Below are 23,984 nucleotides of genomic sequence, written 5' to 3'. Positions count from 1 at the left end.
TTGCACGCGTACCTATAACTATTAAACGACGCCGGTATAATCGCCGTAACTTCTGCGCTTGTGGCATAGCTTCTTCTTGCCTTCGGTTTGTGTATTCAGTGCGCGCTTACGGCTGACGTATTAATTATTTAGATGGTTTAAGTATTATAAGATAGGCAGACTCTGGGGAAAGGAAAAGAAAAGGAAAAACGAGACGGGACAAGTAGGGGCACGAGGGGAGTGAAGGAGGAGGGAAGGGGAAAGGGGAGTGAAGGAGGAGGGAAGGGGAAAGGGGAGTGAAGGAGGAGGGAAGGGGAGAGGGGAGTGAAGGAGGAGGGGGAGGGGGAGTGAGTGAGCAAGGGAGGAGGGGGAAGGGGGGAGGGAGGGAGGGAGGAGCGAGGAGGGAGGGGAGGGAGGAGCGAGGAGGGAGGGGACGGAGGGGAGGGAGGGAGGGAAGGAGGGAGGGATCTATGGTAAGGGAGGCGGTTTTTGTTGCTGTTTCTGCGTGCGGTCGTAGTTTGAGTTGGTTATTGGGTGTTTGTTTTGCTTTTGATGTTTTTGGTGTTTTTGTTGGTGGTGTTTTTTAGTGACGTGGGGTTTTTTTGCCTGTGGGTTTGTTTTTGGTGTGTGTGTTGTGCGTTTGTTGTGGTTCGTTTTTTGTTGTTGCTTTGGTTAGTGCTTCGGCTGGCGATTAAATATTAGATGGTAAAGAGCAGAATTTCGGGGGGGGAAAAGGAAAAAAAGAGGGATGGGGAGTGAGGAATGAATGAGGGAGGGAGGGAGGGAGGGTGGAGGTGAGGATGGTGAGAGTTGGGGGTTCGTTGTGCGGGAAGGGAGGGAGGCGAGGGAGTCAGGAGGGAAAGAGAGGAGGGAGAGGGGGAGGGAGGGAGTGAGGAGGGAAAGAGGGGGAGGGAGGAACTTTTCATAGGAAGGAAAAGAGGGGGGAGGTTAGGGGGCTGGGGAGGCATGTCGGAGGGGAAAGCGGAGGGAAGAGGGGGAGGGAGGAGTGAGGAGGGAAAGAGGGGGAGGGAGGAGTGAGGAGGGGAAGAGGGGGAGGGAGGAGTCAGGAGGGAGAGAGGAGGAGGGAGGAGCGAGGAGAGGGAGAAGAAGGAGGGAGTGCGGATAGAAAGTAGGGAGTGATGAAGGGAAGAAAGAGAGAGAGGGAGAGATGAGGAAACAAAAGAATATAAAAACGCAGGAAACAGCTAATGACAAGCCCGTGTACAAATAGCTCGTTTAATATTATTCCTCTCCCTTCATTTATCAATATATATATTTTATTCCTATGCGGCGCATTTTTCCCTCTTTATTGAAGTTCTCTTATTTTATCTTGCGTGTCTCCTCTTCAACCTACCTTCCCCTTCCTTCCTCTTTCTTTTTCCCTTCCCCTCTTCCCGTCTTCTTCTCTTTTGTTTACTCTTTTTACCCTCCCCCCATTTCTCTTTATTACTGGACCTTCCTCTCTTATCATATCTCTCTCTTTTTCCTCTCCTATTCTCCTTCGCTTTCCACCCTATCTTTACTATCTCTCCCCCCTCCTCCTCCCCTCCTTCCTCCTCCTCTCCTCCCACCTCCTCCCCTCCTCCTCTTCCTCCCCTTCTCCCACCTCCTCCCCTCCTCCCACCTCCCTCCTCCCTCCTCCCTCCTCCTCCTTCCTCCCCCCTCATCCTCCCATCCCCTCCTCTTCCTCCTCCTCCTCCTCCTCCCACCCCTCCTCCTCCTCCTCATCCCCCTCATCCTCCTACCCCCTCCTCCTACCTCCTCCCACCCCTCCTCCTCCTCCTCCCCTTCCTCATCCTCCCACCCCCCTCCTCTACCTCCTCCTCCTCCCTCCCCCCCTTCGCCAGCATCAACGGCCGGATATTAAACACAAGAAGTAATAAATGTCTCTCGCATTCAGTTTGTCGCCGCGATTCAACGGGACGTGATCTCGTCGTATAATCTCTTTGTCTCTCTCTCTGTGTCTCTCGCTCTCTGTGTCTCTCGCTCTCTGTGTGTCTCGCTCTCTGTGTGTCTCGCTCTCTGTGTGTCTCGCTCTCTGTGTGTCTCGCTCTTTGTGTGTCTCGCTCTCTGTGTGTCTCGCTCTCTGTGTGTCTCGCTCTCTGTGTGTCTCGCTCTCTGTGTCTCTCTCTCTGTGTCTCTCTCTCTGTGTCTCTCTCTCTGTGTCTCTCTCTCTGTGTCTCTCTCTCTGTGTCTCTCTCTCTGTGTCTCTCTGTGTCTCTCTCTCTGTGTCTCTCTGTCTCTTTCTGTCTCTCTCTCTGTGTCTCTCTCTCTCTCTGTGTCTCTCTGTCTCTTTCTGTCTCTCTCTCTGTCTCTGTCTGTGTGTGTGTGTGTGTCTCTGTCTGTGTGTGTGTGTGTGTCTCTGTCTGTGTGTGTGTGTGTGTCTCTGTCTGTGTGTGTGTATCTCTGTCTGTGTCTGTCTGTCTGTCTGTGTCTGTCTGTCTGTGTCTGTCTGTCTGTCTGTGTCTGTCTGTCTGTCTGTGTCTGTCTGTCTGTGAATGTCTGTGTCTGTCTGTCTGTGAATGTCTGTGTCTGTCTGTCTGTGAATGTCTGTCTGTCTGTGTCTGTCTGTCTGTGTCTGTCTGTCTGTGTCTGAATGTCTGTCTGTCTGTCTGTCTGTGTCTGTCTGTCTGTGTGTGTCTGTCTGTCTGTATGTGTCTGTCTGTCTGTATGTGTCTGTCTGTCTGTATGTGTCTGTCTGTCTGTATGTGTCTGTCTGTCTGTATGTGTCTGTCTGTCTGTATGTGTCTGTCTGTCTGTATGTGTCTGTCTGTCTGTATGTGTCTGTCTGTCTGTATGTGTCTGTCTGTCTGTATGTGTCTTTCTGTCTGTGTGTGTCTCTCTATCTGTATGTGTTCTGGTCTGTCTGTGATCTCTGCTATCTGTCTGATGTATCTCTTATCTGTCTGTGTATCTCTCGTATCTGGTCTTGTATCTTCTCTATCTGTCTGTATGGTATCTCTCTAATCTGTCTGTGTACTTCTCTGTCTGTATCTGTCTGTGTAAGTGTCTGTTCTCTGATATCCTTGTTGTCCTGTCTGTATCTACTCTATCTGTCTGTATGTGTATCTCTCTATCTGTCTGTGTGCGCTCTCTATCTGTCTGTCCTGTCTGTATTCTCTATCTGTCTGTGTTAATCTCTTCTATCTGTCTGTGTATCTCTCTGAAATACTGTCTGCTCTGTATCTCTCGTATCTGTCTGTGTATACTGTTCTTCTCATATCTGTCTGTTGTCTGTATCTGTTCCTTATCTGTCTGTATGTATCTGTCTCAGTCTCTATCTGTCTGTGTATCTCTCTATCTGTCTGTGTATCTCTCTATCTGTCTGTGTATCTCTCTATCTGTCTGTGTATCTCTCTATCTGTCTGTGTATCTCTCTATCTGTCTGTGTATCTCTCTATCTGTCTGTGTATCTCTCTATCTGTCTGTGTATCTCTCTATCTGTCTGCGTATCTCTGTCTGCGTATCTCTGTCTGCGTATCTCTGTCTGCGTATCTCTGTCTGCGTATCTCTGTCTGCGTATCTCTGTCTGCGTATCTCTTCTTGTTGTGTCTATCTTGTAAGTCTCTTCTCTGTCTGTGTCTCTCTGTCTGCGTATCTCTGTCTGCGTATCTCTGTCTGCGTATCTCTCTCTCTGTATGTCTCTCTCTGTATGTCTCTCTCTGTATGTCTCTGTCTATCTTTGTCTGTCTGTATATATATATGTGTGTGTGTGTGTGTGTGTGTGTGTGTGTGTGTGTGTGTGTGTGTGTGTGTGTGTGTGTGTGTGTGTGTGTGTGTGTGTGTGTGTGTGTGTGTGTGTGTGTGTGTGTGTGTGTGTGTGTGTGTGTGTGTCTGTGTGTGTCTGTGTATGTCTCTCTTTCTGTGTCCCCTTCTTTGTCTCTCTCCAAAAGTAGAAGGGGGGGGGATGAGAAAGAGATCTTGAGAAAACGAGCGCGAGAGAGAAAAGAAAAATAGACAAAAAAAGAGAAAGAATAGAGAGAATGGAAAGAGAGGAAGCAAAAAAGCAAAAAGAAAGAAGGAAAGTGAGGTGAACGCGGTACTATTGCGTCTGAGAAGTATTGTAGAAAGAGGAGAGACCGAGAGATCGGGGCGAAGAAAGAGAAGAAGATGAAAAGGGAAAGTGGGAAAGAAAGAAAGAGTGAAAGAAAGTGGGAAAGAAAGAAAGAGTGAAAGAAAGTGGGAAAGAAAGAAAGAGTGAAAGAAAGTGGGAAAGAAAGAAAGAGAAAGAAAGAGATAACGAGCGAGAGAGAGCGAGACGGAGGGAAAAGGGAGCTAAGACCGGGATCCCTTCCACGCGTTGCCGATCCTTCCGCCGGATTAAATCGGATTTTAATTTGATTTTCCTTCTTATGTTTCCGGAAAAGTGTGAGATTCGCTCTTTTCCTTGGCTCTCCCTCATTTTAACATTCTTTTTCTCTCTCTTTTCTCTTTTCTGGTCTCTTTTATTCTTTCATTCTATCTCTCTCTCTCTCTCTCTCTCTCTCTCTCTCTCTCTCTCTCTCTCTCTCTCTTCCTTTTTCTCCTCTCTCTCTCTCTCTTTCTTCTCTCTCTCTCATGCTTTACATACTACATGACTTACATAACCATACATGCTTGGCAATTACATACATGCTTGCTTGCATACATACATACATACATACATACATACATACATACATACATACATACATACATACATACATAGACATGCTTACATACATACATACATACATGCTTACATACATACATACATACATACATACATACATACATACATACATACATACATACATAGACATGCTTACATACATACATACTTACATAGATTAAGTGATTATACGTACAATTGCTTTCCCTGTTTGATTGATTGTCTTTCCCGGTGATGGGGGAGGGGGGGGGGAGAGGGAAGGGGGGTAGGGTAACAGACAGGTGATTAACTTTGTAATTATGTAGATGGAGAAGGAGGAGATTATGATGATGAAGGGAATGGGTATGGGAGTGGGAGTGCGAGTGGGTGTGGGAGTGGGTGTGGAAGTGGGAGTGGGGCTGGGAGTGGGAGTGGGGCTGGGAGTGGGTGTAGGGGCCGGAAGTAGGTGTAGGTATGGGAGTGGGTGTGGGATGATTTAACCAAAAACAAAAAAAAAAACAGAAAAAGGAAAAAAAAGAAAAAGAAAAGAGGAAAAAGGGAATGAATAAGAGGGCGGCCAATATATAGGATCCATGATGGAAATTCAATCGGTCGCACAAACAGGTTAGGGATAAAGGGTAGGGGTTGTGAGGAAATGGGGTGGGGGTGGGGGTGGGGCTGGGGGGTGAGGGGTTGGGGGTTGGGGGTTGGAGGGGGGGAGGGGAATTGGAAAAAATTGAAGGGGGGGTTTGATAGATTAGTCAGTTGCCTGTTATTTATCTCCGTCTCTTTGCTCGGTTGAATGAGAGAGAGAGAGAGAGAGAGAGAGAGAGAGAGAGAGAGAGAGAGAGAGAGAGAGAGGAGACAAACACATGTTCAAGCACATCTAAAAAAAAAAGGGCACACATAATTATGAATATAGACATGCTACATTTTTTAAACGCATTCTTCCCTTTTAGTGATTGATGAAACATGTCTCAGACTTGTTGAACGAGGGTGTACGGACACCGTAGAGTCTGAGAAATTTTGAAGCCAATGCAGCAATTTAATTTCCTGCGATATTGAATATTGAAAAATGATTCCTTTGCAACACAGGGTCGGAAGGGGGTCGGTCTGCAGGCACGCGAGCTTATTGCTTTTGATATAATTCGCTTAAATCAATATAGTATTCAAATTTCAGTCTTATTGCTTGGTTTTGTGTGTGCTCGGTTGATTGCTCTATGAGACAGACAGACAGACTGAATGTCTCTGTCTGTCTGTCTGTCTGTCTATTGTAATACATGCCTTTGTATCTGTGACAATGACTTTGTCTTTTGGTCTCTGTCTCTATCTCTCTCCCTCCCTCCCCCCTTACCTTACCCATCCCCCCTTTCCTCCCCTTTCTTCATCCTCTCCCTAACCCTTTTCCTCCCCCTCCAACCCCCCCTCCCATCTCCACCTCAATCCTCCCTTTCCCAACTCCTTCCCTCCACCTCCCACCCTCCACCTTCCACCTTCCACCTTCCCACCTCCACCTCCACACCTCCATCCTCCCTTTCCCAACTCCTTCCCTCCACCTCCCACTTTCCATCCCCCCACCTCCACCTTCCACCTCCCACCTTCCACCTCCCACCTCCTTTTCCCAACCACCCCGTTTCTCTCCTCCCAGCTCCCTCCTTCTAAAAAACAAAATAACCCAGCACGCCATAATCCTCCATTATCCACCACTTCCACCCACATCACATACCACATCTCAGACCCACAACCACCCTCACTCCACCACCACACCACCCCCACCACCAAGAAACCTAATACCACTCCACCACCAACCTCACCACCACATATTCCACCACCACCCACCAACCTCCACCACAACCACCTCCACCACCAACCACCTCCCACCTCCACCCACCAACCACCTATACCACCAACCACCAACCTCCAACCACCTCCCACCTCCCACCTCCACCACCACCAACCACCTCCACCACAACTTTTCATCTTCCACCACCTCCCAACCACCCCCCACATCCCCCCTCCCCCACGCATTAGTCTCAAATCTGCCAGGAAGGGTAAGGAGAGGAGAGGAAAACCAAGATGAGAGACAAGCAATTAGAGGGAAACATATTTTCTTCGCATCGTCCGTCCCCCCGATAAATTCAATTCAATTCTCGCCTTGTCTTTTCCCTCGCTCTTTATCTTATCTTTATTTTTTTTTTCTCTCTCTCTCTTTTACTCTAACCTCTTTTCCTTGATCTTTTTTTTTTCTCTCTCTCTCTTTTACTCCCCTCTTTTCCTTGATCTTTTTTTCTCTCTCTCTCTTTTACTCACACCTCTTTTCCTTGATCATTTTTTCTCTCTCTCTCTTTTACTCCCCTCTTTTCCTTGATCCTTTTTTTTCTCCATCTTTTATCCCTCATTTTCTTTCACCTTTTCCTTCCTCTTTCCTCTCTTTCGTTTTTTTCTCCTTTGTCTTAGGCAGATAGATAGACCGATAAATAAATAGATAGATATTAAGATAGATATTAAGATAGATAGATAGATAGATATTAAGATAGATAGATAGATAGATAGATATTAAGATAGCTAGATAGATATTAAGATAGATAGATAGATAGATAGATAAATATTAAGATAGATAGATAGATAGATAGATAAATATTAAGATAGATAGATAGATAGATAGATATTAAGATAGATAGGTAGATAGATATTAAGATAGATAGGTAGATAGATATTAAGATAGATAGATATCAAGATAGATAGATATCAAGACAGATAGATATCAAGATAGATAGATATAGATAGATATTAAGATAGATAGATAGATAGATATAGATAGATATTAAGATAGATAGATAGACAGATAGACAGACAGACAGACAGATAGATAGATAGACAGACAGACAGATAGATAGATAAACAGACAGATTAACAGATAGAAAGACGCACACTAACAAACAAAAAAAAGGAGAGACACACGAACAGAGGATATCCGGAGGGAGGGAAGGGGAAGCTACCTCTCCGCCCTCGCCGTGCCCGCCCCCAGGGTTCGAGGGGAGAGCGAGGGACTTCCCCTCTCATGTACAAGGTCTTACTTGGCTTTGGCCTTAAAAGGAAGCCTCGGGGGCGTGGCCAGGCGGGCGTGGCCGGGGGGCGTGGCCAGGTGGGTGGGGGGGGGGGGGGGGCGGGGCCAGGTGGGTGGGGGGGGCGTGGCCAGGTGGGTGGGGGGGGGCGTGGCCAGGTGGGTGGGGGGGGGGCGTGGCCAGGTGGGTGGGGGGGGGGCGTGGCCAGGTGCTCTTCCCTTTCGGCTTTGCTTGTCGAAATTCCGAAAGTTTCCTCCGGTAGATTTCGTGTGGTTTCGTTTGTTTGTGTGTGTGTGTGTGTGTGTGTGTGTGTGTTTATGTGTGTTTATGTGTGTTTATGTGTGTTTATGTGTGTTTATGTGTGTTTATGTGTGTTTATGTGTGTCTGTCTGTCTGTCTGTCTGTCTGTCTGTCTGTCTGTCTGTCTGTCTGTTTGTGTGTGTGTGTTTGTGTGTGTGTGTGTGTGTGTGTGTGTGTGTGTGTGTGTGTGTGTGTGTGTGTGTGTGTGTGTGTGTGTGTGTGTGTGTGTGTGTGTGTCTGTCTGTCTGTCTGTCTGTCTGTCTGTCTGTCTGTATGTATGTTTGTTTGTGTGTGTCTGTATGTTTGTTTGTGTGTGTGTGTCTGTATGTTTGTTTGTGTGTGTGTGTGTCTGTCTGTCTGTCTGTCTGTATGTGTGTGTGTGTGTGTGTGTGTGTGTGTGTGTGTGTGTGTGTGTGTGTGTGTGTGTGTGTGTGTGTATGTATGTATATGTGTGTGTGTGTGTGTGTGTGTATGTATATGTGTGTGTGTGTGTGTGTGTGTATGTATATGTGTGTGTGTGTGTGTGTGTATGTATATGTGTGTGTGTGTGTGTGTGTGTGTGTGTGTGTGTGTGTGTGTGTGTGTGTGTGTGTGTGTGTGTGTATGTGTGTGTGTCTGTATGTTTGTTTGTGTGTGTCTGTATGTTTGTTTGTGTGTGTCTGTATGTTTGTTTGTGTGTGTCTGTATGTTTGTTTGTGTGTGTCTGTATGTTTGTTTGTGTGTGTCTGTATGCACGTTTGTTCGTTGATTATCTGTTTGTTTGTGTGTGTCTTTCTGTCTGTCTGTTTGTTTGTGTGTGTCTTTCTGTCTGTCTGTTTGTTTGTGTGTGTCTTTCTGTCTGTCTGTTTGTTTGTGTGTGTCTTTCTGTCTGTCTGTTTGTTTGTGTGTGTCTTTCTGTCTGTTTGTTTGTTTGTGTGTGTCTTTCTGTCTGTCTGTTTGTTTGTGTGTGTCTTTCTGTCTGTCTGTTTGTTTGTGTGTGTCTTTCTGTCTGTCTGTTTGTTTGTGTGTGTCTTTCTGTCTGTCTGTTTGTTTGTGTGTGTCTTTCTGTCTGTCTGTTTGTTTGTGTGTGTCTTTCTGTCTGTCTGTTTGTTTGTGTGTGTCTTTCTGTCGGTCTGTCTGTCTCTGTGTCTAATTGTCTTTGCTCATTTGTATTCACGAGCTCGTATGCACTCGTGCATGACAACGACCAAGCGCTCGTGCATGTTCGCCCGTACCCTACGTATGCACGTGTGTAAACAAACAATAGCCAGCAAAACTCCATGCAAAACAAGAAGATGAGAAAAAAAACACCGTCAAGCGCACATTTTCGCTACAAAGAGAATCAAAAATGCTAAAACGTATTTTCCAGAAATCGAAATTCGCGTCACTCAAAAATAAGTTGTGCAGTGTTGCGTTTGATGAACACATTCCACCTATGAGCAACAATTCTGTATTTTTTTTCGGGGGGAAAGAAATAAAAATAATAATAATCACATATTGCTGAGTCATTGAGTTTCCATTTTAGAGCTATGCATTTAGTTTTCGCTTCAGACCAATCGAAAATGTGTGGGTGGGTGGGAGGGAGGGAGGGATGGGGGCGGGAGGGGGGGATGGGGAGGGATGGGGAGGGAGGGAGGGAGGGAGGGAGAGAGGGGGGAGGGAGGGGGGAGAGGGAGGGAGGGAGGGAAGGGGAGAGGGATGGGGGGAGAGGGATGGGGGGGAGAGGGAGGGAGGAGAGGGAGGGAGGAGAGGGAGGGAGGAGGGAGGGAGAGGGGGAAGAGGGGTGAGGGGGAATAGGGGTGAGGGGGAATAGGGGTGAGGGGGAAGAGGGGTGAGGGGGAAGAGGGGAGAGGGGGAAGAGGGGTGAGGGGGAAGAGGGGAGAGGGGGAAGAGGGGTGAGGGGGAAGAGGGGAGAGGGGGAAGAGGGGTGAGGGGGAAGAGGGGTGAGGGGGAAGAGGGGTGAGGGGGAAGAGGGGAGATGGAAGGGAGGGAGGGATGGCAGGAAGAAAGCTGTGTGTTTGAGTTTTATGTGTGGGAGGGAGGAAGGGAGTGTAGGAGGGAAGGAGGGAGGGAGAGAGGGGGGATATAGGGAGGGAAGAAGAAAGGGGGAATAGATGGACAGAGGGGGGGAGGGAGGGAGGAAGGGAGGGAGGAAGGGAGGAAGGGAGGAAGGGAGGAAGGGAGGGAGGGAGGGAGGGAGGGAGGGAGGGAGGGAGGGAGGAAGGGAGGGAGGAAGGGAGGGTGTTAGGGAGAAAGGGAAGGCGGATGGAAAGAAGAAAGAAGAAGGGAAGGAAGGAAGAAATTAAAGAAAGAAGAAGGGAAGGAAGGAAGAAATTAAAGAAAGAAGAAGGGAAGGAAGGAAGAAATTAAAGAAAGAAGAAGGGAAGGAAGGAAGAAATTAAAGAAAGAAGAAGGGAAGGAAGGAAGAAATTAAAGAAAGAAGAAGGGAAGGAAGGAAGAAATTAAAGAAAGAAGAAGGGAAGGAAGGAAGAAATTAAAGAAAAAAGAAAGGAAGGAAGGAATAAGAGGAAGGATGGAAGAGAGGGAGGGAGACAGACAGAGACACACAAAAAATCAATTGAATAATGAAAGCAAAAAACAGACAAATTGAATCAGCCCGGTATTAGCCTGTTCCCTCCAGCCAGAGCACAGCGAACACCTTCTCATCAGCTGATTTTCATTCATCTTATTCATTATACTCATCACCGGTCCGCAATCTAAGCAATTAAGAGGCGCGCAGTGTCATGAAGTCATTAATGACATACCCATGTGCATACTAATCATTTCGTACTCATTATACCCATCCTTACTCACATTAATCATCCTTACTCATCATACTAGTCATATCCATTCTTACTCACTACTCATCATACCCACCCTTACTCATCCTACTCATCATAACCACTCTTACATCATACCCACCCTTACTCACCATACCCACTCTTAACTAGACACACAACATGCTCACCATACTTACTCTTACACACCATACTCATCATCATACCCACGAAACGGCAAACCCTGCTCAGCCGATCTTCCTAAAGGTTCAAACGCCTCTTTCAATTCATCATCACCCTCATCATTAATCCTCATCACACTTTTAGTGATTCAATGCCATCTTCCATCTCGCTCGCTCTCGCTCTCGCTCTCCCTTCGACGTCGTGAATCACCATACTCACCATGATTCATCACTATCTATTCATCATCATCATCATCATCCGGGTTCGTAATTCGCCGCACTCACCGTGAGTCATTACCATATCTCGTTACCCGTCTTCTTTCTCTCTCCTCTCTCTCTCTTTCTCTTTCTCTTTCTATTTCACTTTCTCTCTCTCTCTCTCTCTCTCTCTCTCTCTCTCTCTCTCTCTCTCTCTCTCTCTCTCTCTCTCTCTCTCTCTCATTCTACAGAGCCTCACAAAAATGACACATACACAGACAGACACAGGGATAGGGACAGAGGCGCGTACACACGCACATGCACACGCACACGCACGCACGCACACACACAGACACACACACACACACAGACACACACACACACACACACACACACACACACACACACACACACACACACACACACGCTCCACACGGCCATCCCCGCCAACCTTTCCTGGTCACGTCACTCATCGTTACCGTGTTTAAACCCTTTCTCTCACTCACGATCGCTCGCTCTCTCGCTCTTTTCCATCCCATTTTCCATTCTCTCTCTTTACATCCTCCTCTCTTCCTTTGTTTCTCCCTTAGCCTCTTTCTTCTATATCTCCTCTCCTTCCTCCTTCCACTCACCCACTCACCCATCCATCCACCTACTCACTCACTCACTCACTCACTCACTGTCATCGTCGTCGTCGTTCTCCTCCTCCTCTTTCACTAGTCCCTCCCTGTCCCCTTCCTCCTTCCCACTTCCCCTTCTCCCTTTACCCCCTCCCTCCCCCTCACACCCCTTCCTCCCTCCCCCACTCACCCCTCACATCCCCCCGACGTCCCCCCTCACACCCCCCCTCCGTCCCCCCACACACCCCTTCCTCCCTCCCCCCACACACCCCTTCCTCCCTCCCCCCACACACCCCTTCCTCCCTCCCCCCTCACACCTCTCCCTCCCTCCCACTCACCATCATCCACCTTAACTTATATCCTCTTCATTGATCCATTATTATCTTACTTTACGAGAGAAAACTTTACATAAAGTTTACGGCGCCTTCTATAACAAAGGTAAAAAAAAAAAAAAAATCTTGATCGTAAAAAAAGAGAAAAGGAACAGATAAAGTAGTCTAGTCTAGGTGATGAGACAGGGAGAGAGGAAGAGGAAGAGGAAGAGGAAAAGGGAGAAGGAGAGAGGAAGAGGAAGAGGGAGAAGGAGAGAGGAAGAGAGGAAGGGGGAGAGGGATAGGGAGAGAGGAAGAGAGAGGAAAAGAAGGAGAGAGAAAGAGGAAGAGGGAGAGAGGAAGAGGAAGAGGAAGAGGAAGAGGGAGAGGAAGAGGAGGAGGGAGAGGAAGAGGGAGAGGAAGAGAGGAAGGGGGAGAGGGAGAAAAAGGGAGATAGAGGGAGAGGGAGAGGGAGAGGGAGTGGGAGAGAGAGAGGGAGAGGGAGAGGGAGAGGGAGAGAGAGAGGGAGAGGGAGGGAGAGAGAGAGGGAGAGGGAGAGGGGAGGGGAGTGGGGGGGAGAGGAGAGGGAGAGGGAGGGGGGAGAGGTGGGATAGGGAGAGAGGAGGAGGGAGAGAGAAGGAGGGGAGAGGAAGAGAGGGGAAGGGGGAGGGGGAGAGGGAGAAAGGGAGAGAGAGGGAGAGGGACAGGGAGATGGGGAGGGGGAGGGAGAGAGGAAGGGAGAGGGAGATGGGAAGGGAGAGGGAGAGGGGGAGGAGAAGAAAGGGAGTGGGAGAGAGAGAGGGAGAGGGAGTGGGAGAGAGAGAGGGATAGGGAGAGAGAGAGAGGGAGTGGGAGAGAGGGATAGGGAGAGAGAGAGAGGGAGTGGGAGAGAGGGATAGGGAGAGAGAGAGAGGGATAGGGAGAGAGAGAGAGGGATAGGGAGAGAGAGAGAGGGATAGGGAGAGAGAGAGAGGGAGAGGGAGAGAGAGAGAGGGAGAGGAAGAGGAAAAGGGATTGGGAGAGAGAAGGGGATAGGGAGAGAGAAGGGGATAGGGAGAGAGAAGGGGATAGGGAGAGAGAAGGGGATAGGGAGGAGGAGAAGGAGGAGGAAGGGGAGGGGAAAGTAGAGGGATATGGGAAAGAGAGGGGGATGAGCGAGATAGACAGACAGACAGACAGACAGACAGGTGAAAGAGATAAATACCAAGCACATCAAGCACATCATCCACACCTCCCACCCACATACCCACACCCACATCCACCCACACAAAAGGGAAACCCCAAAAGGAGAAAAGCCTACACGAGCGACAGGGAAATGTAAATAATGAATTGTCTCATCGTGTTAGGAACGTGTTATCCGGCCGTGCGAGGAGCCATTGGTCAGGAAATCCGATTAACTTTAGTCTCTCGGTGGAGAGGAGGGGGTGGGGGAGGGGGGAGGGTGAGAGGTGGAGGGGGAGAAGGGGAAGAGGTGGAGGGGGTAAGGGAGGGGGAGAGGGAGTGGGGAAGGGGAGAGGGAGTGGGGAAGGGGAGGGGGAGAGTGGAGGGAGGGGGGGAGGGGGGGAGGGGGGAGGGGGAGGGGGGAGGGGGGGAGGGGAGGGGAGGAGGGGTAGGGGGGTAGGGGAGGGGGTAGGGGAGGGGAGGAGGGGGAGGGGAGGGGAGGGGAGGAGGGGGAGGGGAGGGGAGGAGGGGGAGGGAGAAGGTGGAGGGTGTGGGGGAGGGGGGTAGGGGGGGGGAGGAGGGGGAGGGGAGGAGGGGGAGGGGGAAGGTGGAGGGAATAAGGGATAGAGGGAGAGCGAGAGGGAGAGGGGGAGGGAATAAGGGAGAGAGCGAGAGGTAGAGGGTAGGGGGAAGGTAGAGGGAAGGAGAAAGAGGAGAAAGAGAAAGAGAGAATGAAGGAGGGAGAAGGAAAGGAGAGCGGGAGAGAGACAGACGCACTCCCCCCATACCCCCGTACAAGAAACTCCCCGACACTAAAGTCAAATATCCCCGGATAAGCGACGCGCCCGCTCATAAAGGCACTCATAACCGGCCATCCCTCGCGCGCATCCGTTTCGCCGCCCGCCCGCCCGCCCGCTCGTGCGACGTGTATAAAAGAGAGGGGGGTGAGGGAGAGGGGGGAGAGGGGAGATGGGGGTGAGGGGGTGAGGGGGTTAGGGAGAGAGGGTGATGAGGGGGAGGGAATGAGAGGGAGGGGGGAGAGGGAGAGGGGGGGAGGGGGAGAGGGGGAGAGGGATGAGGGAGAGGGGGGTGAGGGGGAAGAGGGATGAGGGAGAGGGGGAGAGGGGGGTGAGGGATGAGGGAGAGGGGGGGGAGGGGGGAGAGGGATGAGGGAGAGGGGGAGAGGGGGGAGGGGGGGGGGGAGAGGGGGTGAGGGATGAGGGAGAGGGGGGTGAGGGGGGAGAGGGATGAGGGAGAGGGGGTGAGGGTGAGGGGGTTGAGAGAGAGGGGTTGAGGGAGAGGGCGAGATGGGATGAAGGAGAGGGGGAGAGGGGGGTGAAGGAGAGGGGGTGAAGGAGAGGGGGTGAGGGAGAGGGGGTGAGGGAGATGGGGAGAGGGGTTGAGGGAGAGGGGAGTGGTGGTAAGGGAGAGAGGGGGGTGCGGAATAGAGAAGAGAGGGGAGAGGGAGAGAGGGTAAAAGGAAGAGGGAAAGGGTGAATGGGATTGAGAAAAGGTGAATGGGAATGGGAAAGGGTGTATGGGAGAGGGAGAAAGTGAGAGAGAAGGGAGGGGAAGGGAAAGAAAGAGAGAGAGAGAGGCGGTTAGGAGGGAGGGAGGGAAAGGATGATAGGATGAACGAGGGAAAGAAGAAAGTAAGAAAAAAAAAACGTTCAGAGAGAGAGAGAAACAAACAGACAAAGACCAAGACCCGAGTCAGAGAGAGACGGAGAAAGAAAAAAACAAAAGTGAAAACGCGAATGACAGTGAGAGAGAGCGAGAGACAGAGATTGGGAAAAAGAGACGGCACGCTAGACAAGGCTTCAACCTAGCGCGGTTTTTGTAATGTAAGCGATCTGTCGAGACCTGGATGGGGTGGATGTGTGATGCTGCATGACGTACATGCGGAACTATTTCTGCGTACATGTATGTGTACATAGCGTTCTTCTCTCCTCCTCTCTCTCTTTATCGTTCTCTTCCTTCCTATAATTCAATGTATGCCTCTCCTGTTTTCTCTTTTTTCTTTCTGCTTTTCCTTCCTTTCCTCTCTCTCTTTCTACCTCTCTCTCTCTTTCCTTTTATCTCTCCCTCTCCTTCCTTCCCCATCTCCCTCTCCCTCTCCTTCCTTCCCCATCTCCCTCTCCCTCTCCTTCCTTCCCCATCTCCCTCTCCCTCTCCTTCCTTCCCCATCTCCCTCTCCCTCTCCTTCCTTCCTTCCCCATCTCCCTCTCCCTCTCCTTCCTTCCTTCCCCATCTCCCTCTCCCTCTCCTTCCTTCCTTCCCCATCTCCCTCTCCCTCTCCTTCCTTCCCCCCCCCCCTCTCCCCCTCCTTCCTTCCTTCCCTCCCCCCCTCTCCCTCTCCTTCCTTCCTTCCCATCTCCCTCTCCCTCCTCCTTCCTTCCCCTTCTCCGTTTTCTCTCCTTCCTTCCTTCCCCATCTCCCTCTCCCTCTCCTTCCTTCCTTCCCCATCTCCCTCTCCCTCTCCTTCCTTCCTTCCCCATCTCCCTCTCCCTCTCCTTCCTTCCTTCCCCATCTCCCTCTCCCTCTCCTTCCTTCCTTCCCCATCTCCCTCTCCCTCTCCTTCCTTCCTTCCCCATCTCCCTCTCCCTCTCCTTCCTTCCTTCCCCATCTCCCTCTCCCTCTCCTTCCTGCCTTCCCCATCTCCCTCTCCCTCTCCTGCCTTCCCCATCTCCCTCTCCCTCTCCTGCCTTCCCCATCTCCCTCTCCCTCTCCTGCCTTCCCCATCTCCCTCTCCCTCTCCTCCCTTCCTTCCCCCCATCCCTCTCCCTCCCCTCCCTTCCCATCTCCTCTCCCTCACAGCCTTCCCCATCTCCCTCTCCTTCCTTCCTTCCCCATCTCCCTCTCCCTCTCCTGCCTTCCCCATCTCCCTCTCCCTCTCCTGCCTTCCCCATCTCCCTCTCCCTCTCCTGCCTTCCCCATCTCCCTCTCCCTCTCCTGCCTTCCCCATCTCCCTCTCCCTCTCCTGCCTTCCCCATCTCCCTCTCCCTCTCCTGCCTTCCCCATCTCCCTCTCCCTCTCCTTCCTTCCCCCTCTCCCTCTCCCTCTCCCTCCCCCTCCCCCTCTCCCTCTCCCTGCCTTCCCCATCTCCCTCTCCCTCTCCTGCCTTCCCCATCTCCCTCTCCCTCTCCTGCCTTCCCCATCTCCCTCTCCCTCTCCTGCCTTCCCCATCTCCCTCTCCCTCTCCTGCCTTCCCCATCTCCCTCTCCCTCTCCTTCCTTCCCCATCTCCCTCTCCCTCTCCTTCCTTCCCCATCTCCCTCTCCCTCTCCTTCCTTCCCCATCTCCCTCTCCCTCTCCTTCCTTCCCCATCTCCCTCTCCCTCTCCTTCCTTCCCCATCTCCCTCTCCATTCTCCTCTCCCTTTCCCCCTCTCCTTTCCTCTCTCCCTCTCCCTTCTCTTCTCTTCTCCTCTCCCTCTCCGTTCTCCTCTCCCTCTCCGTTCTCCTCTCCCTCTCCGTTCTCCTCTCCCTCTCCTTCCTCATCCATCTCCCTCTCCTTCCTCATCCATCTCCCTCTCCTTCCTCATCCATCTCCCTCTCCTTCCTCATCCATCTCCCTCTCCTTCCTCATCCATCTCCCTCTCCTTCCTCATCCATCTCCCTCTCCTTCCTCATCCATCTCCCTCTCCTTCCTCATCCATCTCCCTCTCCTTCCTCATCCATCTCCCTCTCCTTCCTCATCCATCTCCCTCTCTCCCTCTCATTTACTCCCTCTTTCCCTCTCTCCCTCTCATTTACTCCCTCTTTCCCTCTCCCCCTCTCCTTTCCTCTCTCCCTCTCCTTCCCTCTCTCCCTCTCCATTCTCCTCTCTCCCTCTCCATTCTCCTCTCCCTCTCCTTCCCTCTTTCCTAGCAAAAAAAGAATGTAAGAAAAGTAAATAAAGCGATCTTCCTGGCATGTGCTGTCGACGCCTCCCTCTCTGTTGGCCACTTTTCGCTATTTTTTGGGTGTTTCACTTCCCTTTGTTTTTGCTCCTCCTCCTCCTCGGTCCTTACCCCATTTCCCTCTTTCGTTTTTTTGTTTTTTTTTCTTTCCTTCTTTTTCCTCTTTCTTCTCTCTTTCCTTTCCTCTTTTATGCCTTCATTCTTTTCTTTCTTCCTTCTTCTTTTCCTTCCTCCTCTCCTTCCTTGCTTCCTTCCCTCTTTCTCTCCTCTCTTTCCCTCCCTCCCTCCTTCCTTCCTTCCTACTTTTATTCCTCCTTCCAATTTTCCTCCTTTCTCTTCCTTTCTTCCCCTTTTCCTTTACCCTGCCAATGGTTTCTACAATATTCCTATTTAGAAGATAAATATAAGGATAAATATAAAGATAAAGATAGATATAAAGATAGATATAAAGATAAAGATAGATATAAAGATAAAGATAGATATAAAGATAAAGATAGATATAAAGATAAAGATAAAAGATAAACAAAGAAAGACGCGGTGATTCTTCTCCTTCCTTACGTCTCCCTACCCCCCCCCTCCCCCTCCACGGTAGACTCGGCAATACTTTCAACACAAGAGACTCTCGGGAGGCAATAATGCAACACGGTGCCTCAAAGACACTAGAAGCCTTCCACTGCAACACCAATGCAAGTGCGAGATGCATTGCACACTCCGCGCCCCTAAGTGTTCTGAGACTTCTTAACCAGGTTCCTTTGATAACTTTCGCTCTCTCTCTGTCTCTCTCTCATTTTCCTTTCCCTTCTCTCTTTCCCCCTTCCGTTTCTCCCCCCTCCTTCCTATTCCCTTTCGTTTCATACCAATGATTTCCTTTCCATTCCCTTACTCTGTTAATTTTATTTATTCTCATTTGATTTTTTATTTAATTTCTATACCTATGCCTTCCCTTCTTTTCATTTCCCTCCTTCCCTTTTCTTTTCCGATTTCACTGTCATTTGCTTCCTTATTTACTTTCAATCCCTTTCCTTTTCCAATCCTTTCATTTCATTTCTTTCCATTTACCTTTCTATTCATGTCCTTTCTTCCCTGGTCTCCCCTTTCCCTTTCCCTTTCCCTTTCCCTTTCCCTTTCCCTTTCCCTTTCCCATTCCCTTTCATTCCATTTCATATATTTCCCTTTCCCTTCTTTTACTTCATTCCATTTCCTACCCTTTCTCTTTCAATCCATGTCCTTTCTTCCCCTGACCTCCCCCTTTCTCTTCTCCCCCTCCCCCCCTCCCTCCCCCTCCCCCCTCCCCTCTCCCCCTAGGCCCAAGCCTCGACGTGACTCACCTGGAACTCGAACTTGGGGAACTGGTCGACGGTGTTGACGTCGGTCTTCGGGGCCTGGATGTCCTTGCACTGGTGGGAGGGGGTCGATTGCCCCCCATCAGCTGATCCAGCGTCGCCCCCACCTCCCCCTCCATCCCCGCCGGCCCCACCGTCGCTCTGCCGCTCCGCCCTCCTCTCCCCCGCGGCGCCGCCCCTCAACGCGTCCTGGGGCTTGTCCTTCAGGATATGGGGGCTGGCGGGCGCCGAGGAGTAGTAGTAGACGTAGACGAGGGCGCAGGCGGCGAGGAGGCCGAGCAGGGCCAGTCTGAGGCCGCCGCGTCGGGCCATCATCTTCACCATGTCGGGAAAGGCGAGGCGTCCTAAGGGGTGGCGCTGCTGCTGGCAGGAGGCAGCAGGAGCAGAAGTAGCAATCTTCGCCTTTTGTCGTCCGCAAGAATTAACACTCGCTTTCTTTCGATATCCGTTTTGTTCTTTTTTTTCTTGTTCAATCTCCTTATTTTCTCTATATATAATCTTTCTAATCCGCTCTTTTTCTTTTCTTTTTTTTCCTTCCTCTCTCTTTTCAGACTTCGAATTGTCTTAAAGGGACACTGTGTATTTCAGAATACTTTTTTCCCCTCCCATTCAAGAGATGGATGACATGCAATAGCTCCTTGCCTTCGCCGGGACGATTGTATCCTTGTATCCTTATCCAATCCTCCTTACAGGACTGGATCCTTGGTGCTATGAGTAGCAGCAGTTATACAGGCGCTGTTAGTACACAAGGAAGAAGGCAGAGGAGAAGGAGAAGGAGGAGTGATAGGAAGCTCCTTGCAGGGACAAAGCGTCGTCTTGTGTGTGTTTATTCGCAACAGCACTACCGTCACGTCACGGCGGTCGTTCTTCGTCAGTCAAGTCAGTCAGTCAGTCAGTCAGTCAGCAGGCGGCAAGCGTATCCCGAGTGACTCTCTCCTCACTTCCTCCCGACTCCACGAGACCACAGCAGTTCCTAATCCCGCCGCTAGATGTCACCTTCCTCCGCTCCCCTTCGGTAGGCTCGGATCCCTTGATGCCTCCGCCTCCGCCGTCTCTGATCCCCCTCCTGAATCCTCCTCATGAAGGTCGTTTCCTCCGGCAGCTTGAAGGAACTTTTCGTAGGATGTTCGCGCGTGTCTTGGTCTCGAAAACAAATATCAAAGAAAAGTGATTTTTCTTCTCTGGCAGCTCGTGGGAAACGCTATTTTGTTCTGGTATTTTCCTCTTGAGTCTTAATTGGTAGAGGGAGGGGGGGTGCGATGTTAGCGGGGGGGGGGGGTGAGATTCAGTATAGCAGATGCTGTGTTAACACGATTGTGAAGTTAATGCAAGTTCATTAACTTTTAAATGCATTGCATACTCTTGTCATCACTCTACGTATATATATATGTATATATAAACGGATCAATTTCGTATTCAATAGAGCTCTAAATGCCTACAATAATAACATCAGCTTTTTTTTTTAAACAGTCCACAACGAAGAGCACTAGCTTTACACACAGCAATGGAACTGACAATGATTTGGTGGCGATATCACAGGCAAGAATAAACCCACTTAATTACAATAACTTTGCTTAAAGGACGACACACACGATTAGGAATATTCGCGAAAATCCTTCTTTTTTTTTGTTTATCTTTTCCTTCTTAACAAAATCTTCATAGAATATATGTGCATATATATATATATATGTAAACAAACACAACCGAGACACAAGCCGATTGAGAGATCAAGGAAAAAAACACAACAATGAGATGTCTTGCTATTAAGCCTAAGTCGTCGCCAACCACAGGAGGACGAACGCCTATTCAACAATAGAGTTGAAACGCATAGAGACAACCAACCCCACAGAGGTTAAACGTTGAGCCTAAGAATCACAGAGGATTAACAGCTGACGGATCTTCCGAAGATCAAAACTTTTTTATGTTTTTTTTCCTTCGCGTTTTCTTCTGATCTTGGGGAGTTTGAACTTTCCTCTCTTTCTCTCTCTATCTTTCTCTTTCTCTTTCTGTCCGGTTAGATGTTAACTTCCAACAGAGCTTTCCTTTTCTCTTTCGTTCACCGTTTTCCTGCAAATGCACGTGTGTCAGCAATGGCGTTCGAGTCTCACCTCACGAAAACCTTTTGCCAAAATGTTCGCCACTGTATCGATTTTCTCACTCTTTTCGTGATCTTACTTACTATTTTTCTTTTCTTTTTTAATCCTATGTCATTTCTCTTTTCTCTCTTTCGCCAATTCACTATCCTCTTCTCACTCTATTCACGTTCAATTTTCGCTTCACAAACGTCACTATTTTTTTCCTTTTTCTCACTCAAGTCGTTCAACTGTCCTTTTAGTCAAACGCAGCCAGTCCTCTGACATTCCTGGTGGCAGCTGGAAAGAGAAGAAAAAAGAGATTTAGTAATATATAAATATACAATGAAAATAATACGCGACGGTTCAATGATCTGCGATTAAACATCAAAAGATATTTCCTCACATAAACGGTTATGGAATAGTTTTTTCTTTTCTTTTTATAAAAAAGAGGCATTAATATATGTAATAAGAGATAAAAAGCTACACATAGAAAGAATTCAAACTATTCATGTTCTCTTTTCCTTCAAAATGGCCCCCCACCACTCGGCACACCAGCCCCTCCACACACATTAAAACTTTCACCCAACTCCTTCAACGCGCCTCTCTCATCCTTACCACCTCAAGTGTCCCTTTAAACCAACACAGCCACACTACCCTTGCATATCTAGGGGTCTCGAGATAAGACTGAACCGCAACCCGAGGTACTGCCCTGTCCCAAAGCACCTCGGAAAAGAACCATCGGCAATGTTTTCAGTTTGAAAACCACATTGTCAATGACGAATCCATCTCTTTATCACTAGGAAAAGTATTATTGTCGTAATTTAACATAGATTGTCCTGTAATTAGAGTTAACAAACAATATATTTGACGTAACCCAACCTTAAAACATCCCTAGGGCTGCTTCTCAAGTAAACAAATGACGGTCGGTAATATAATCAGTAGGTTTTGGTATCTGCGGATTTTTTTTTTTTCTGCAACTATTAATCAGGGGATAAAAGGTAAAAAAATGAAAAATACTATTATGGGAATATTATATTTGATTACACTGTTTCAATCACTACTAAACATGGCAAATGACAAATGCAATCCGTTATAATCAGTGCAAGTGTAATGATCGTAATGTTGAAATTTACAATAGCCTATCCTTTCATTAAAATAAAAACTAAATTCTTCAGTTTCAGGCAAATAAAAAGACATCTGGCTTTGAGAGTACAAATAAGAGATTTTGATAACTCATTCCATATAAATAGGATCACTATCATTCCAAATGACATTCTTCTCATCATCGAAGCTAACATCCTGGTATATCGAACACTGGAAATTTGTATTCTTTCGCCTTCCGACCACAGCGTTGTGGTTATAATTCAGTCTCACGTTAACACCATTTCATGTTATATTGCATGATACCCATGTAATTTACATGCAGTAAATGATTTATTTGCATTTATACACACACACACACACACACACACACACACACACACACACACACACACACACACACACACACACACACACATATATATATACATATATATATATATATTAGTCAGATGTCTTTTTAGATAATCAAATGAGAGAAATAATGATTTAAAGCATTCAGACTAGGATTTGGTACAAGCTTGTTTTTCGTGTGCATAACATAAGAACAAAATAGCCTGTTTTCGATGTATGTATATATGAAAGGGCAAGCATTCTTGTTTATATTTATAAAAAAAAATCTAGCTTGAATAACCATCACAATTAGTAACATTATACTGACTCTTAGCCAATCACGAGCCAGTATAGCACGCATGTGCCACATAACCAGTACCATATGGACAGAGCAGATGAAACGAACAAGAGTGTAAAGGATACATTATCAAAACAATATTCTTTCACTGAAATATGAACTCTGGGATGTTGACAATTTTCCATGAGATGAACCAAATTGGACATTAATTTAAATATCGGAATTACAATTAAAGTTTATACAAAACTTGACCATTTCACTATTGTGGCAATGCATATTTACTATTTAAGTTTAGTCAAATCTTTCTGTACATTTTCTATTGATTGTATACATCTGCGTTTTTTTTCTACACTACACCACCTCAACATATTAATACGTATGTACTCGTACATGCCTCAACTGTTTCACATTCGTGTCGAAACTGAAATTTTCGAATACAATAAATTGACCAGATTGCAGCATTTCTCGTATCACTAAATTTTTCAGATTGGAAATTTTCCATATTGCTGTCAATGATAAACAAAAATTAAACAATTTGGCTTACCAAATTTATTTATTCTTTCACCATATATATTTCAATAACAGAAAAATGAAGTTCAAATATCTATTTCACCTGAAGTCTTAAAGTAACAAGAAACACAATTAAGAGAATCCTTTAACCAGCAACACGTATTTCAAGTAAATAAATAAGCTAAACCTAAGACTTGAAAAACAAGGGAAACGATCAAGAAAAAAATCCAATAATATTTCAACCCTACAAAGAATGGCAAACTGAATCAATCAATAAATATCTTGTAATCTCTAATATACCACATTACTGACTCTTATACTTCGAGGTGAAACACACACACACACAAAGAAAAATACACATTAATAAAAGGTACTTGCCAATCATATGGTACTCTATGGTAAATAAAGGTGTATACCAAAAATGTATGTGTACATATTAAGGTATACAATAAACAGGATAAACATATCTATGTGGAATTCTTATCTCCTGAAAAATCTCTGCCATTACTACAAACATTTTCTGATTTAACTTCAATTCTAACTCGGGTTGGTGTTGCAAAATTCTTTCCCAAAAAGCATACTAAATTTCGCTGAGAGAATTATTGGACTCCTTCACATCTTTCCAAACATATGCAGTGAAGAAAATGACTGCAAGAAGCGGTCTTGGAAATTTATATCCTGACTGCTGTGCTTCTCTTGTTAGTGTCCCAGGAGTGAGAACAAGAAAAGTGATGGTGTCCTATTTTCAAAGGGCGGCGCTGGTGTCCTAGCTTCCTCAGATGAGTATCACAGGAGTTGCTGAGTGAAATCACTTAAGGTTGAGGTCGATGTACATGGTGGAGTAGAATTGGCTCCTAATGTGTCTTAAGTTGCACCTTCCAATAGTGGTGGGTCTTCCTTAGTGATTCACTTCACTAGATCCACTTGGGTATTCTGTATTTGCATCTGTTTTTGAAAGTTGCTCTTCAGATACTGGAATTTGTTGATACAATCACCTGAAATGAAATAGAATTAATAAAAAACACTATAAACAGCAATAGTCATGATTATATATATATATACATATATAAATATTCATTGTTCATACTATAAATCAAATATGTTCCTCACTAATATACATAATCATTTAGTTAACAGCCCAATTGTGTCACAGACTCACATGAATGCTACAGCCCCTGTGTCTGTCGGCTCTCTGGCAAAGGCCAATAATCCTGCACCATTTGCAGTGACTAGAATAAATGCTT

At 47.6% G+C, this 23,984-nt stretch overlaps 1 protein-coding gene across 1 annotated transcript in view; it reads right to left on the bottom strand.

Annotated features, from left to right (window-relative positions):
• Positions 1-23,984, bottom strand: part of LOC147466773 (uncharacterized) — a 141,583-nt gene that overhangs the window by 19,521 nt on the left and 98,078 nt on the right. The window contains exon 2 of the mRNA XM_086534538.1: positions 18,409-20,795. Within this exon, the coding sequence (XP_086390664.1) occupies positions 18,409-18,747 (339 nt within the window). The 5' untranslated portion in view covers positions 18,748-20,795. The remainder of the gene's footprint in view (positions 1-18,408; positions 20,796-23,984) is intronic.

Source organism: Penaeus japonicus, unplaced genomic scaffold (assembly GCF_977035675.1).
Source record: "Penaeus japonicus unplaced genomic scaffold, GWHDUDI00000001_assembly GWHDUDI00000041, whole genome shotgun sequence".
Classification (NCBI taxonomy): domain Eukaryota; kingdom Metazoa; phylum Arthropoda; class Malacostraca; order Decapoda; family Penaeidae; genus Penaeus; species Penaeus japonicus.
The sequence above is the reverse complement of the archived record's forward strand: the minus strand, read 5'-3'. Positions and strand labels throughout refer to the sequence as shown.